The sequence below is a fragment of the Haplochromis burtoni genome, unplaced genomic scaffold, assembly GCF_018398535.1.
Source record: "Haplochromis burtoni strain Fernald_Lab_line unplaced genomic scaffold, NCSU_Asbu1 Contig_107, whole genome shotgun sequence".
NCBI lineage: Eukaryota > Metazoa > Chordata > Actinopteri > Cichliformes > Cichlidae > Haplochromis > Haplochromis burtoni.
Window position 1 is genome coordinate 934599 of NW_024582468.1, and position 15279 is coordinate 949877.

Below are 15279 nucleotides of genomic sequence, written 5' to 3' on the forward strand. Positions count from 1 at the left end.
CTTTTTGACAGCGTGGCTGGTGCAACCCACAGTACACTGTGTTCCAAGGGCACGTGATCTGCTTGTTCATTAGCAGGAACGATGTGCGGTATATCCACACCTTTGTAGCTTGGCAAAACAAAGTAAGAACAACAAGTACTAAATCAAAATCAAGTGTAAAAGATGCGGATGAACAATAATACTGAACCTCTGGTGACCACAAATGTATGAACTTCCACTGCAACCAATTCATTAGGTGACAATGAAGCACAAATGGAAGGGGCTATCCCAGCTGTGATACGGTGAAAGACAGGGTATATCCTGGAGAGGCTGCTGGTCTATTACATGGGAACGAAGAAAACATTCACCCTTAAAGCCAATCTAGAATTGCCACTTTAGCTAAAGTACCTGGAGAGAACTTGCATAACCACAGGGAGAACATACAATCTCCATACAAAAAGGCCTCAGTTGACTATTGGATTCAAACCCTCTTGTTGTCAGCAGCAGTGGAAACCACCATTCTGGCCTAAAGCAGGTTTAAAATTAAAATCAAGTTGCAGGTTAATACAAAGCATATACAGTTAAGCTATTGCACAACCAAAGGCTTGATTCTGTGCTAAGACAGAAAAACTCAATAAGATGTGATCAGAGGCAGTAAAAGTGCTTATTATGTTGTTGGGGCTGATTTATACCAGCTCGACCTGAATGTCAACACTGTCTCTGTTGACATATCAGACTATCAACACCAGACAAAAGTCTAACTGGGCGCACAGTCATGACTCAAAACTCATGTGTGTGTTTACTTTATGAAACTCAGTCTGCTGTGTCGGAATATTGAAGATAAGCATTAAAAAGGGGAGGGCAGTCTTTGTTATGTGGATTGTGATAAAAAAAACACCCATAATATCCAGGAGGAAAACCAAAACAAAACATAAAAATATAAAGGCAAAATGCTGTGTAAGTTTATGCTCTGTCACTTCTTCACCCTGCTGAGTGTGTTTAGGTCAGCAGTCTCCAACCTTTTTTGCGCCACGGACCGGTTTATGCCCGACAATATTTTCACGGACCGGTCTTTAAGATGTCGTGGATAAATACAACAAAATAAAATTAGTACCGGTACCGAAAAAAAGATTTATTCATAACACACGTGAAAAGACCCAGGAAAACCGAGTTAACGATAAAAACGATAACAAAATAACGCTGAAAACCGATAAAAACCCTGAAAACCATACATTTCACACCTGAGCCTCAACTCTCGCGGCCCGGTACCAAACCACTCACGGACCGGTACCGGTCTGAGGCCCGGGGGTTGGGGACCGCTGGTTTAGGTAATTTGTGAAACTAAACAACAGAAAATAAAGACACCTATAATCAAAAAATTGTGTGTGTGTGTGTGTGTGTTCCTGTCTAGCTATCTTTTTGAGGACCGAAATCTGCATTCTACTATACTTGTGAGAACCAACGATTACTTGTGAGGACACACACACCGGTCCTCACAAATTTGAAGGCCTTTTTTGAGGCTCAAAATGTGGTTTTAGTGTCAGGGTTACAATTAGGTTATGGTAAGGTTTAGGGTAAGGGTTATGGTTAGGCATTCATTTTTAATGGTTACGGTTAGGGCAAGGGGCTAGGGAAGCCCTTATGTCAAAGAAGGTCCTCACTAAGATAGCTAAATGGGCTTGTGTGTGTGTGTGTGTGTGTGTGTGTGTGTGTGTCTGGTTGAGATTTTGACCAACGGGGTGAGGACTTTTAGTCTGGACCTGACTTCCTCAAAAAGCCATCAAAGGTTTTAGGGTTTTAGGATAGAATAACAATTATGCTGGATTCTGGCTACATGATAATAGAATGCTGCTTTGGGTGGGGCAACCTAAATGTTATAGAGTGTGTCATAAAGGGCAAAGTAAAAACAGGGTTAAAGAATTAATGCTACAAATATATTTGTTTCTTCTCATGCAATCCTGTGTGTTTGTATTTTAATTTGGAGCTTTGAGAAAGAAACATGTCATTTTGTTGCCTTTTCCCTCTGCTATGTTGAATGCATATTTGAAATGAAAGACTAATTCTTAGTATGAATACATAGTACACTGTATAAAATCCTAAAACACAGTATATACAATATTTGTTCAAGTAGGCCCTCTAGTGGCCTGTGTTTGGTTAAGCCCTGCTCCTGATCTGCTGCCACCACATGTTGGATGTGGAATGTCATGTAACTTGTGTGGATGTGGTGTTTATTTATTTATTTATTTTTACAAAAGTTCAAAACAGTATAACATGCCAGTGAGCACAGATATCTGAATGCCAACAAATGCTATTCTGGAATATGCTTATTTTATAATTTGCATGTCTAGAGGAGAAAAAACCTCTGAATATAAAAACATCTGAGGAATGAATAAGAGTGGGAATGACAGGTAAGGAAGTGCCACACCTATGAGTCACACATACAGGGACAACAAAACAAGACCCAAAAAGAGAGTTAAAAAACAAACAGAAAGAGCAGGAGGCAATGGAGCTATTCATGAGGGGAAAAATGTGTATGCACTCAAGTACACATGTACTTCAATGTGTTTCTTGGAAAAAAGCAGTGTTGTGAGCAGAGTTTCTCCACATTAAAATGAGTAAAAACCTGCCTCCCGTCCACCATTACTGATGAGCGTCTTAGCAATAGGGGTGCTAGGCATTGAATCCAGAAAGGCCAAGGGTTTCAAAATTAATGCATTTGTGGACTGTTTTGCAATGAATCGGTAATGAAGAATACTTTTATTATAATGTTACATACTACTGCGCTGCCAATGCTAAAAGATGAGACACTACTGAACAGAAAATATGAGTGTACATTTAAGTTTCATGCTGTAAAAAATAACTATATAACAAAATAAATACATAACTACATAAAAAGAAAAATATCTTGAATAAAAAGTAAAATTTGTTCAAAGATTTATTTATGTTTAGTAATCTAGTAAAAGATTTAGAAATCCCTTGGTTCAACTCATTTTTATGTTTAATCTTTACATGTTATTTTCGTTTGTGCTCCAAATAAATTCACTAAATATATTAAAAAATTAATTATTGCCCCCCCCCACCTCCCCTTTTTTTTTCTTCTGTGGTCCCATTAAAAAACCGTGGCCCCACCCTGGTCCCCCTCGCAAATTTCTTCTTGAACCGCCAATGCATCTAAAGCTGGTTAAAGCTATCTGTAGAGAGTTTGGCGGCTGCTGCGATCTGATTGGTAAACCCTCGCACGTTGTGGGCGGGGTTAGTTTTTGGGCAACAAGCTGTACTGGTGCGATAGGAAGACACAGACAGCATGTGCACGCGCTGATTTGGAAGTCATGAGCGTAAAAATCCACAGAGGCTCCTTCTAACCGAAGCGGACACGTCTGCTTGGCGGTAACGCTGATGTTAAACAGGGTCTAATAATGTTTTAGTCGATATCACCAACTTTCGACAACGTCGTGACTTTGGTTTTACTCGAACAAGGAGAAGCAGAAGAGAGAGAGGAAAAAAGAAAGCCGTGTCCTCTAATGGGCTCGCGGCTCCTGACCATAATGAACCGGACAGGTGTGCTTGCAGGTTAATTAATTGCTACCTTTTGTTTTGAAGTAGCAGAAGGCGACGCAATGGAGAAGAAAGAGTTTGTGGTGTCTGAAAGCGGCGAGAGCCAGTCGTCGTCGGGCTCCCAAACCTTGTCTGAGGGGGAAGAAATGACGGCTGCTCTGGACATTAAAGTTTATGGTGATGGCGAAGACAGGCTCAGCTTGCACTTTGAAAATGTGAACGAGGTGGAGGACGGCAGAAATGTGGAATCTGACAAGGAGACCCCAGGAGATGGGGAAGAAGACGAAGAGGAAGGAGAGGAAGACGAAAAGGTAAACACAGTGATCTGCTAAACAAAACAAGGGTCGACTCAGACACGGAGAAAACCAAACGATTACCCGATTAATTAATTATGAGCACATAGAGACTAGATGGCAACTGTTTTGGTTACCGGTTATTCATTTAATTTTCAAAGCGAAAGCTAATACCAAAATAGTAACTGATTCCAGCTTCTCAAATGTGATACTTTCATTCTCGTTTTTGTTAGACATTCAAATAAAATGTCCGTAATAAAAGTTATTTCCATTGATATACACATCCAATTAATTGCTCCCTCATCCAGCAAGAAAGCAACCACTCCTGAGGAAGGTAAACTCATTACATTTGGTCCTACAGTCAAAATATTTGTGAACCAGTTGATCAGCTGTGCTTGAGCTCATGCTTGCTGGGTTACACTCCGTCATGACGTCAGTGCAAAGTTAAACTATTATTCATGCTGTGTGCCCAATTGTCTTCATCCACTCAATTTACAAGTTTTCAAGTCGAGATACATTCCTCAGCACATGCGCACTGCTCTGTTTTACTGCAGCTCCTGCCTTTTTCAGAGGCATAAATAGATCATCTGTAATTAAATGCCTGTCAGTCTTCCCCACTGCTTTGGAGGTGTTTTCGCAAACCTCAAAGACAAAGACTGTCTGGATGGAGATTTGGACTGCATCCAGTCCAAATCTGCCCCTATTTTATAAACCAAAACAATGTTGGGTATGGCTTATATCCAAAACTTGAAAAAGTTATGCATTAAATGAAAGAGGGCAGGTTCATCGCAAAATGCAATGTGATTTTAGAGCAAATGTGTGTAAATTGTTTCATTGTTAGCTCTGTAACTATGCTGTAACGCTAACACACAAATGGCACAATCTGGGACTTGCTGTTGTGACCCCAAGTGGTGCTCATTCAGGAAATGGATGAGAAAAATGAGGAAGACAAAATACATGTATCAGCCTTTTAATTTATATAAGGCTTTACATGGATTCTTCTGCAGACTGGTTTAACTTGCTCCAGTACGCACAATGTAGCCTGGGTGTGTTTGACTATTGCAAGCTCCCGACTGACCCATAAACATTTTCCAAGTCATGATATCATGCAACATTACTTAGGGCTGTAGGTGTGGTTGACAAAAATGCCATATGTCTCATTTTTGAGGCAGTAGGGAAATACAGAAAATTTGTGTAATGTTTTGCATGTCTTACTTCACACGTTTTAACTCTCATATCTGTGTTGGAATCAGAATACAAACTGATTCCTGCACACCAATCAGATTCCTGATTTCTGTGTGTAATTATTTTCATTAATTATAATTTGCTGGTTTTTAAAATGGATAAATCAGTAATTGAAAGCATAACAGACTTTCCAACACACACGAGCCCAAAGACGATGCCCCTGGGTTGGTGTCATGTTTAGTAACAGTGATGCTCAGCTAATTTAGTTGGGGTGAAAAGCAGTTTGACAGTTCATTACCTCAATAGAGCTGAAGTGTTACAGACGAGGAGGCAGGCCTGAGATTGGTCTCTTATTTCACTTTAGCTTTACTGAACTTAAACCAAATGTAATCCATTTTTAAAAAGAAAAAAAGAATTTGCCTTAATTTTGCAAAAGAGTCACACAAAGCCTGTGCACATTTCTCCAGACTGCTTTCAAATGCCATTTTGAGGTTCATTTTAAACCGTTGACCTCTACTGTGCTGGCCACAGAAGAAACAATGTAATTTGACCTGGTATACTGAACTAAGCCAACGTGTTGCTGCCTGGAACTCCTCAAAGCAGGTCACATAACCTGTCAGTGCAGAGAAGCGTTCCAGTGGTATTACTGTAGGGTTAATCAAGAACCCTGACTAATGACCTTTTTTTGCCCCTGGGGGTTTAAAGAAGGAAAGTCTTCTGAGAACTCGTGTGACATGACTTCAGCAGGCTGAGCAGCTCAGTTACTGTTCGGTCTCCAGACTTACTACTGTTTCAAGTTCCAAAGATGGTATGGCCATGTTTCATAGAGTAAGTTTCCACATTGATAGTATGATGCCTGTCTTCCCAAGATCTCTGTACAATTGCATAGTGCTTCGTTCCAGACGTCTAAATCTGTCCAGGGTTGTGGGCAGTGACAGAGAACGTTATCTACAGTCAGGACAAGATTATCCCACGCATAATTCTTCTCTTTTATGCACAAGACAACAGAAATGGATGAAAATGAGCAACATACAGTTCAGATTTATTAACAGAGTTTGGCTCAAGCTTGCTGTATGTAAACAGTTACTGGGAAAAGGTTAAGATTCGAAGTATTGCTACTGGTTGCACCCATAATTCACTGTCCAAACACTCTGTATGGATGTTTATAAAGCACTTGTATGTGTTTCATAGTTCTGCAGCATTCACTTGAGAGGCCAGCATGTTTATCAATGTATCTGGAGTATGCAGCTGTTAACATGACCTTTTTCAGTTTCCCATCAGTCTGATTTAGGGCTGCGAATAGCTGCTATTAATTAATCACTTCTTTCCTTGATTTTATTTATTATTTAATATTTTTGTTCTTGGGTGTTCCCAGAGTAGCTCTACATGATTCATATTTATCTGATATTGAGCCTTGGTCTAGTCCCTTACGTCGTCTTCTCTCTGAAACGAGTCTTTTTGTGAAGTCTCTTTTTTTTAGTATGTTTTCCTTTTAAGGCCACCCTCGCGTTGAGCCAGTTGAGTTCGGATTGGTTGCCCCTCACTAACTAAAGATTTAAACAGCATGTGGGTTGGGCTTCTGTGCTCGTCCCTGGAGCCACGTTCCTGAGAAGACTCCATTATGGTTAATTACTCTTGCTATTACACAATAGTATAAATAATAGTAGCTTCACTTCTACTGAGGAAGCAATCAAAATACTTAAATATGAATTTTATTTAACAAGTGTTAAAGCTTTGGAAAAAAAACAAACCCTAAATTTTAGACCATGGCCCAACATTCTGTGCTTCACTTGCTTTTAGAGGTGTTACAGATGACAGCTATCCAAAGCTACTGTCCACACAGTCTTGACTCGCTGCTTCCTGAAGTATGAAATCTGTCAGCTTGTTAATCATTGTGTTTTCTTTGTCTTTATATATCCTGCTGCTTTTATGCCCTCTCATAATCATAAATCCTGTTTCCTACTTTCTCATTTCTAACTATCCTGTTGGGTCAGCAGAATATGGATATTTCCAATTGTTCATTTTTTAATAGTGTTCTTCCCTGGCTGTTGTTGCCATAACAAATATCCTTTCTGCAGAAGGATACTAAATATTTCTTATCTTTAGAATTCATCCCTAACTCTGACACTTTTAATCAGTATTCCCCCTAGTATACGATGTGGATAGATTGCAGGGACTTGAGTCAATTAAGAAGAAAAATGACAACTTTTGCTATTCTCCCCACATACTGAAGTTGGCACTTTCTGACTTCAATAAAGAAAATATTTCATTTTTAGTCATTAAACAATCCTTAAGTGACTGAAATGGTTTTTGTAAAAGAACATTTGATAATGTTTCATTAGGAAAGAGGGTGCACAGAGAATTGTTTGTGTCTGCAGCTCACTTTGGCAATCTGGACATTTATAGCAAGCTTCAGCTCATTGTTCACTAGGGATAGGAATTGAGAACTGGTTTTGTAGAGAACCGGTTCCCAGTAGTCCAATTTCTTGGAATGATTAGTCTGTCTATCAATCCTGCTTACTGGTTCCAGTTGTACTTGCAATACAATCAGCTGATTTCAGTTTATGTGCCGGAGGAGGAAAATAGTGGCAGAGTCTGCAGCATGGATATGAACATTTCCTTTTTTTTTTTTTTTAATTACACCAAGGACAAGAGTGCAGTGATAAAATAGAAACTGCACCAGGAAAGAAACAGTTGCTCAACGGCTGCTTATACTGCTAACACAACTTTGGCTCTTTGCAAGGACCTGCACAGACAGCATCCTAGAGCTGGGCGATATGAGATTTTTTCATATCACGATATGTTTTTTTCATTTCAGGCGATAACGATATCTATCACGATATAAGCCAAATAACTATATTTGTAAGATTTAAATGTGCCGTTGCTCACAAGTAAAATGTGAAATAATCAGCAGCTTGTTTTTATTTAAATATTTATTTCCCATAATAAGTTCAACAGGGTAGATGTACTTAAGGAACATGAGACTTTTTCAGATAAATAAAGGCAAATATTGCAAACTACACAAAAGGCAGCCGCTAAAGCGTTTAAGTTTCAAAATAGAACAAACGAAACAGACTAAATTGTCAATTCCACTTAGAAACAAAATATTAATTCTAAAAATAAATCTTAGTTTGTTTTACAGAAGAACAGACAAAACTGACTAACTTTTGTCAATATCAAATAAACTGAGAACTAAAAGGAAATTCTCAATCTCTCCTTGTTGTATAGCTGAGCTTTTCAAACAGTTTTAACAGTTACTTTAGTCTGACAAAAGCCGAATGACGAATTAGCGCTTCCAGTCAGAGACTGAGGCTACGTCCACACGTACACGGGTATTTTTGAAAACGGAGATTTTCCGTTTTCGTTTTAAAAAATAATCCCGTCCACACATAAAGGCAGAAATGAAGGAAAACGCTGCTATGAACATGCCAAAGCAGCAGGTGGCGCTAGATTCCTAACCGTGCAGAAATATTGGCCAATCAGAAGTCTAGAAGCCTCGGTGGGAAAAAGTAAACAAAGCTGGGGCATAGAAGCAGAACCGAGTCGTATGTGTGGACGGACAGTAACTGTGTGTATATGTAAGCATTTAAACACTGCAGAGAGTAGAATTAACAGTAACAGTATTGTAGAAATTCATTTCACCGAAACAATAACGTGGCGCACAGTGTGACGCATGCACCAGTTTATTGTATTTCCAGACTTGCTTTCGGCACAATTTACAGTGCACGCTACTCTGTTTTTTGTCAGACTTGAAATAGCCGAAATACCTTCACACTACGGAACTTCTATGGCTCTTCCGTTCGACAATCTCTCCGGCATTGGAACCATCATCTGTTTTCTCTTCGGTCACGCTCGGTTGATTTTTCTAGTCGGCACACTCATTTCCTCCATTACGCTGGCTCCATTACCCGCTGGCTGCTTCCCAAACAAACACACGTGCGGCTTGGCACTTGTGCTGTACGTAACAAGTCACGCGACGTGACGCTGCGGCTGTGATTGGTTCGGCTCTGCGCTACTTAATTTGGATTGGCTGACTTTTTTTTTTTTTTGTTAAAGAGGACAAGAGCGGCGAGGTCTATCGCGATAGCTTAATTTCTCTATCGAGTAAAAGTTATATCGAGATACATATCGTTATCGTTCTATCGCCCAGCTCTACAGCATCCTAACACTAAGCTAGCCAAGAACCCAGAGTGATGTTAAAGCTGAGTGACTGCAAACTGCAGCCCAACAGCAAGACGCTGAAGTTCAACAGGTAACAAATTGATGAGGCTGTAGCCTCCATTTCTACCTGTTTCTGCAGTAGAAAACAAAGAGGGGAATACCTCCCACATACACAAACATTTGATTATACAGCATGCATTTAATATGACAAATATAATGTCTTTATATGCTGCTCAGTGATGGGTGGTGACTCTTGACACGGAGCCGTGTCCATGAGTATATGTATTACCATGAGTGGTGTAATGTATGGGACAGTCAAATCATTTACAACTAGCTTGTTAGTCAGCTGTGAAAACAAACAGCTCGTTCTCAGCACTTCCCTATGGAGCAGTAAAGTCTGAACGAACTTTGTTCAGATGAGGACTAACCATGTGTTAGACTAAGCAAATTTCATCACCGAGACGATTAAACAGCTGTAAGGGTGGTGTTTTTATGTCAACATGTATCATGTATGGCATGAAAAGATGTGTCTATTTGGCTATTTGCTTTTAAAGAAAAAAAAACAATTCTTTATGCAAATAATAAAAAATGCAGCCACTGAGACAAGTATGGGAATTGGTTTATTCTCACATCTTAGATACACTTTATAAATATTAGATAACCTTTCTGTCTGTTTAAACATACTTCATAGCCAAAGAATTTTTCTGCATACACTAGTGCTTCATGTGATATGCTTTCTACTACACCTCTGTCTACAAATGCAGTTTCCTCCACTGGCTTAGCCTTTAGTTTCATAGTTTGACTGTTTCAGCACTCAAATGAATTCATCAAAAGTCAGCTATTCTGATAAATGACTAATTATATGAGTTTCAACACCACAGGGATAAGCTGCTTTTCTCTGATATGAGTTGACATTTCAGGAAGTGTTTTTCATAGTTTTCTGACTTTTATCAGCCACTTAATTAATCAAAAGGGTTCTATAAGGATTCTTTCTTGAATTATTACGCAGTTTTCTACTGGGGACGTGGCAGCACAGAGAGGGATAGGAAACAGATTGAAAGAGTGGTAAAGAGGGCGAGCTCTGTCCTGGCTGGTCCCATAGAGGAGGTGGGTGAAAGGAGGATTTCAGCCAAGCTTGTATCCATTATGGACAACACCTCTCACCCCCTTGGGCAGCTCCTTCAGTGGTAGACTGTTAAAGCCACAGTGTAGGACGGAGTGCTATCACAAGTCCTTCTTCCTGACAGCAGTTAGACTATACAATACCCACACAGAATAAATACTTCTTAAAATACTTTAAAGAAATACAGGCTATTATCACTCCCACTACACTTCATGTACATATAAAAATCTTGGTGTATTTTACTGTATACAGTAATCATCTGTACATAGTATAGTTTTTTGGCTTTTTTTGTTTTTATACACTATTTTGGACAGCATGGTGGTTCAATGATGAGCACTGTTGCCTCACAGCAAGATTCCAACACCTGTGTGGAGTTTGTGTGTCCTGTTTCCGTGGGTTCTCTCCGGGTACTCTGGCTTCCTCCCACAGTCCAAAGATATGTAGTTAGTGGGGTCAGGTTAATTGGTAATTCTAATTTGCTCACAGGTGTGAATGTGAGTGAGAATGGTTGTCTGTCTCTCTTTGTTAGCCCTGCGACAGACTGGTGACCTGTCCAGGGTGCACCCTGCCTCTTACCCTGTTGTAGATTGTGCAATAGCAACTGACACTGCTTAGGGCTATAGCTGACTCTCAAAGCAATTCATTGTTTTATTTATATATTGATTTAAAAAAAAGAAAAAAAAAATCCCACAATTTAGTGTCTGTCCTCATACTTGTTACCCTGCAGCAAGTATTTTTTTTTAGACAGCCAGTGAGTTTCAAGGTTGCCCTTTTTACCTTATGAAACTAATGGAAACCAGCTGCTAACTGCAAATTGCGTTATTTCCTTGGCTTAACAGTTTTTTCATGATGCGTGTAGTGAGTGAACTTTTAAAGTATTCTGCAGACAAGAACAGACAGGTAAAAATTAGTATGCAGTGTAGCTGGAGCTGGGTTGGGCTGTGCTGTGCTTGCTTAAGTAATGACTCAGCTGACACACACTGATGGCTTGGGTGCAGTAATTTTCAAGTTCTGCTTTGGATTGTGTAGTAGACACTTTAGGAAGGAAGTAGATGATCGTATGTGAAAAATTTGGATTCCTTAATAAAATTTAAATTGTCGCGTTTCTGTATATGTTTCAAATTGAAATCTTTACTTTCAGCAGCTACGTCCACTTCCATCTCAACTTGCTGACACAATCCTTGTTTGTTTATTCTGTGAGGGCCTGTTCCTTGAAGTGAGGTCATCTGCTGCAGATTGCATCAGTGTTTGCTTGCGTATCAATATTTGCTTCAGATTCATGTTTAACTCCCTCTCTTTCTCTCACCAGCGAGTCTAACCCTCTAGTGTTTCCCTAAATAAGCAGTCATTCATTTAAGCAGGCAGCCAGTCAGGGTGATTAGACGGACATCCAGTGTCAGTGTATACTTTGAGTCTAAGAGGATTAACAGAATCTGGTTAAGACTCTTTTCCTCCTACGACAGGCTGTCTCTCTCTCTCTCTGGGATCCATCGGTGATTTTTGACTTTTCTTTCGTGCCCTTTCATGTCTTTTGCAGTTTAATCCGTATTCCATGTCTTTAAGTCTGTTGCTACCCAAACAAAATGTCGCTTGGTCGGAATTTACCTGTAAGTTTGTGTACATCGTCTGAGGGAAGCAAGGTAAGACACCGATTGGATTGGGAAGTATTCAAATGTATTCTTCTGTGTTTTTATTCTTGGTTTGTTAAATTATATGAATTTGATCCTATTCATTTTTTAAACAAACAAGCTTGTTTGAACCTTATCATTGTGGAATTTATGTTTTTTAACTCTACAGTATAGTTTTCGTTGTAAACACATCATTTTGTGTTATAACTTCATATTTGATGTTGATATAGTGTTTATATAAAATTAATGAAGAGTATTTTATAGGAGTTTACAGTAGGCTGTAAATAAAATCCAAGTAAGAGTTAAACCTTATGTAACCAAACCAACTTTGAACTGCAAGCATATATTAAAGAGAGCCCTAGATAAGAGCAGGACTGATTGTCAAGGTGAAGTGTTAAGGTCAAATAAACACTAGCAAGGTCTGTTCCTCTTTCCTAAAAATATGCCTTTCTGCCTAAGTAGAAAAATAAATTCTTATCTGTAACATGATATGTTTGACAAAATTAAACTGCTGCTGACTCTAGTTATCATCAAACACATCTCTGAAGACAGCACTTGTTCACTTGTCGTCTTATAGTATTTTTCTTGCCACAAAATCTCACATGGGCGCATAAGAGATTTACAGATGTTCCTGAGCCACAGGTATTGGATGCTGTGGTGGTTGGTGGTCAGGAAGTACAGCAGGTCATCTCCTAATCAGAAAGTTCGTCGTTCAAGGCCTGGGTCCCCCACTATGTACACCAAAGTATCCTTGAGCAAGATAAAGAGATAGTGAATCCGGAGTTCCTCCCGATGCATTCATTGGAGTGTGAACATGCGTGAATGAATGAATGAGACATGTTATATGAAAGTGCTTTGAGTGCTCAAAGTCCACTAATGTTTTTCTAAGACACTCTCCAAGAAAATATGACTTCCTTGGTGGAAGTAATAATGCATGGTGTGATTCTTTACAGTGCTGAAGCTCTTCGTATCTTAACACAGATGCTTGTATGAAACTGGAGAAGGAAATTACTATACTGTGTTTTTTCTAAGTTTAGATTTTGTCAACACAGGAAACTGAATTCCCATGTGTAAGCATACAAAGGTCAAACAATCTAAACCAAAGTTATATATTGTTCAGTGTAAAGTGTCCATTTCAGGTAACTGAAATATACATTTGGAAAAGTGTTTAGCATTTGAGCTGTGAGGATTTTAGGGACCGTTATTCTTTTGTGTAAACATCAACATCCTAAGAACAAAGACTGTGAGGGAAGAGCGTTTCAGGCCCGATTGGAATTTGGGAAGAGTTGAAGGCAGATGCTGGGTGATGAGGTCGGCCAGAACAGAGCTTGCTGTACTGCAGTTGACCCTGAGAAAGAAACGAACGAACATGTTCAGAGGTCCACTGAGTTCACTTCACAGAAATGTTTTGTATTAGCTACACACTATAATGAGACTATGTATTTGCTAAACTCTAGCAAAATTGACACCCTGAATTCCCCATCCGAACTCCTCTGGAAATAAACTGAGGTAATGTTACATTTGCTGAACATGCTGCTTGGTCATTACCAAAATGATCATGTTGGTAATGGTTAAATTGAAAGAACATTTTAGAATGGCATGTTGGGTAAGCAGCCAGTCAAACAAACCTAATACCATGACTAATAAATGTTGTGACTAATGTTCTGAAAGCTCCTGGATCATCATGCGATCAAGCCCTTTTTTGACAGGGGGCACACAGGTTTAAACTTTAATCTTTTAGTGCAGTTTTGCATATGTATCTATCAGTTGTACAACTGAGTGCCTTTCCACAGCATTCTCCTTAAAAACAAAGCTAACACAAGTCAGAAGGAGACTGAATTTTCAAGAGCCCGCCAACTTGCCATGCCACTAAGGTGTGCCCTTCAATGAAAACTCACAATTTGTGCACAATACCATCATAAGGGCCTGATGGTTATAATCACCACTTTTGAGGTGGATGGAGTCAACCTGTGAGGAGTGCATCAGACTATAAATATTTATACATCCTGAATCCCCCTCTAGGTGGGACCAGGATATGTAAATATTTATGTATCCTGGTCCCACTCTAGGTGGGCATAATGGGCATATTAATCTGTTCAGGTTGGGACTGTCATCATGCCTGTGAAGTTTGGTAAAGACTGGAGCAGATTTCTTTGAGTTAGAGCAATTTTGTGCTTCATTTCGAAGCATCAAAATTCACCATGCCGCTGGGGCCACGCTCTTTGACAAAAACGTTTTCAAAGGAGCCTAAAGCCAACTCCTTAAGGGCTTCCTGGACAAATTAAGATTTTCAGCCACCTCAAAACAAACCCCAAAGTGTAAACCATGACTTTTCCTGTTCCCACTATGTAACGCTGTTGTCAGATATTGCAGTTAAAATGTGTTCAGGGGCGGAGCCTTATCACACGTGAGAAGATTGGTCTGGATTTGACAATTTATGTGTGAATGAGAGCAAATTAAAATTTCACCGGGAATGAAAATTCGCCTTGGCGCCTTTTGACGAAATCTCAAAAGCTTTGCAATTAGTACGGCCCAGGTCTCTGCAATAAAGAAGAGTGAGCATATCAAAATTCTCAGAACTGAGGTTTGCTTATGTTTTGTTACAACATTTCCTGCTGCAGAAAGGGGATGGTGTAGATCATGGGAGTCAAACATAAGGCCCTGGGGCCAGAATTGGCCTGACAGAGATGCAAACCTGGTCTACTAATTTTCTTTACGGAAAGCATAAATTTTGGACTTTAAAATGTATTTTAAAAGGCTTTACTTTCTTGTTCTTACTGATAAAAGATCTTCCTCATAGACATAAGTAATAATACAAATACAAAGCACTTCTCTACCATGTTTAAAAACTGTTGAAAATGCACTGCTTCTTCTTATATTAGGAAGTATCGGGGATTAGACTTGCATTTAAACTACACTGACCAAAAATCAAAGTGTGTTGTATTTAGCCCACAATGTAAAATCAGTTTGATATTGCTGGTATAGATGTTAATAATTAATGTTAATAATAGTAAAATTAATTTATGCACTTTGCCTAATAACCGTTTTAGTGGTGTGTACAGTACAGTCTCCACCTGAGCTCACCATCTTGGTGGCGCTCTGCCTTTTTGCTCTTCGTCTTGTTTGGGTAGATTTCCACATTAAACTCTGACATCATTGTTTCTGTTCTGCTTCTGTTCTGTTTTTTTCTTAAAAAACTGGGGGCTTCATGGGCTTAATGTTGCAATATTTTTTTTATTTACACGTGGGCTCCTACATAAGTTTGTACTGCATATCTATTTTTAGGCTCAATTGTAGGTGAAATGCTCGCATGGTAAGCGCAACATTATAATAGAGTTCAAATGACTTGACTGGT

General features: G+C 39.3%; 1 protein-coding gene across 9 annotated transcripts in view; it reads left to right on the forward strand.

Annotated features, from left to right (window-relative positions):
* The first annotated feature begins 3249 nt into the window (after nt 1–3249).
* mast4 (microtubule associated serine/threonine kinase family member 4) overlaps nt 3250–15279 on the forward strand; it is a 98445-nt gene continuing 86415 nt past the window's right edge. For 7 of the 9 annotated variants that reach the window (XM_005929799.3, XM_005929803.3, XM_005929800.3 and 4 more), the window contains exon 1: nt 3250–3845. In XM_005929799.3, coding sequence (XP_005929861.1) covers nt 3597–3845 — 249 coding nt within the window. In that variant the 5' untranslated portion in view covers nt 3250–3596. Of the gene's footprint in view, nt 3846–10769; nt 11937–15279 lie in introns of those variants that run through there. The other 2 variants (XM_042223259.1, XM_005929804.3) reach the window with 2 other exon arrangements.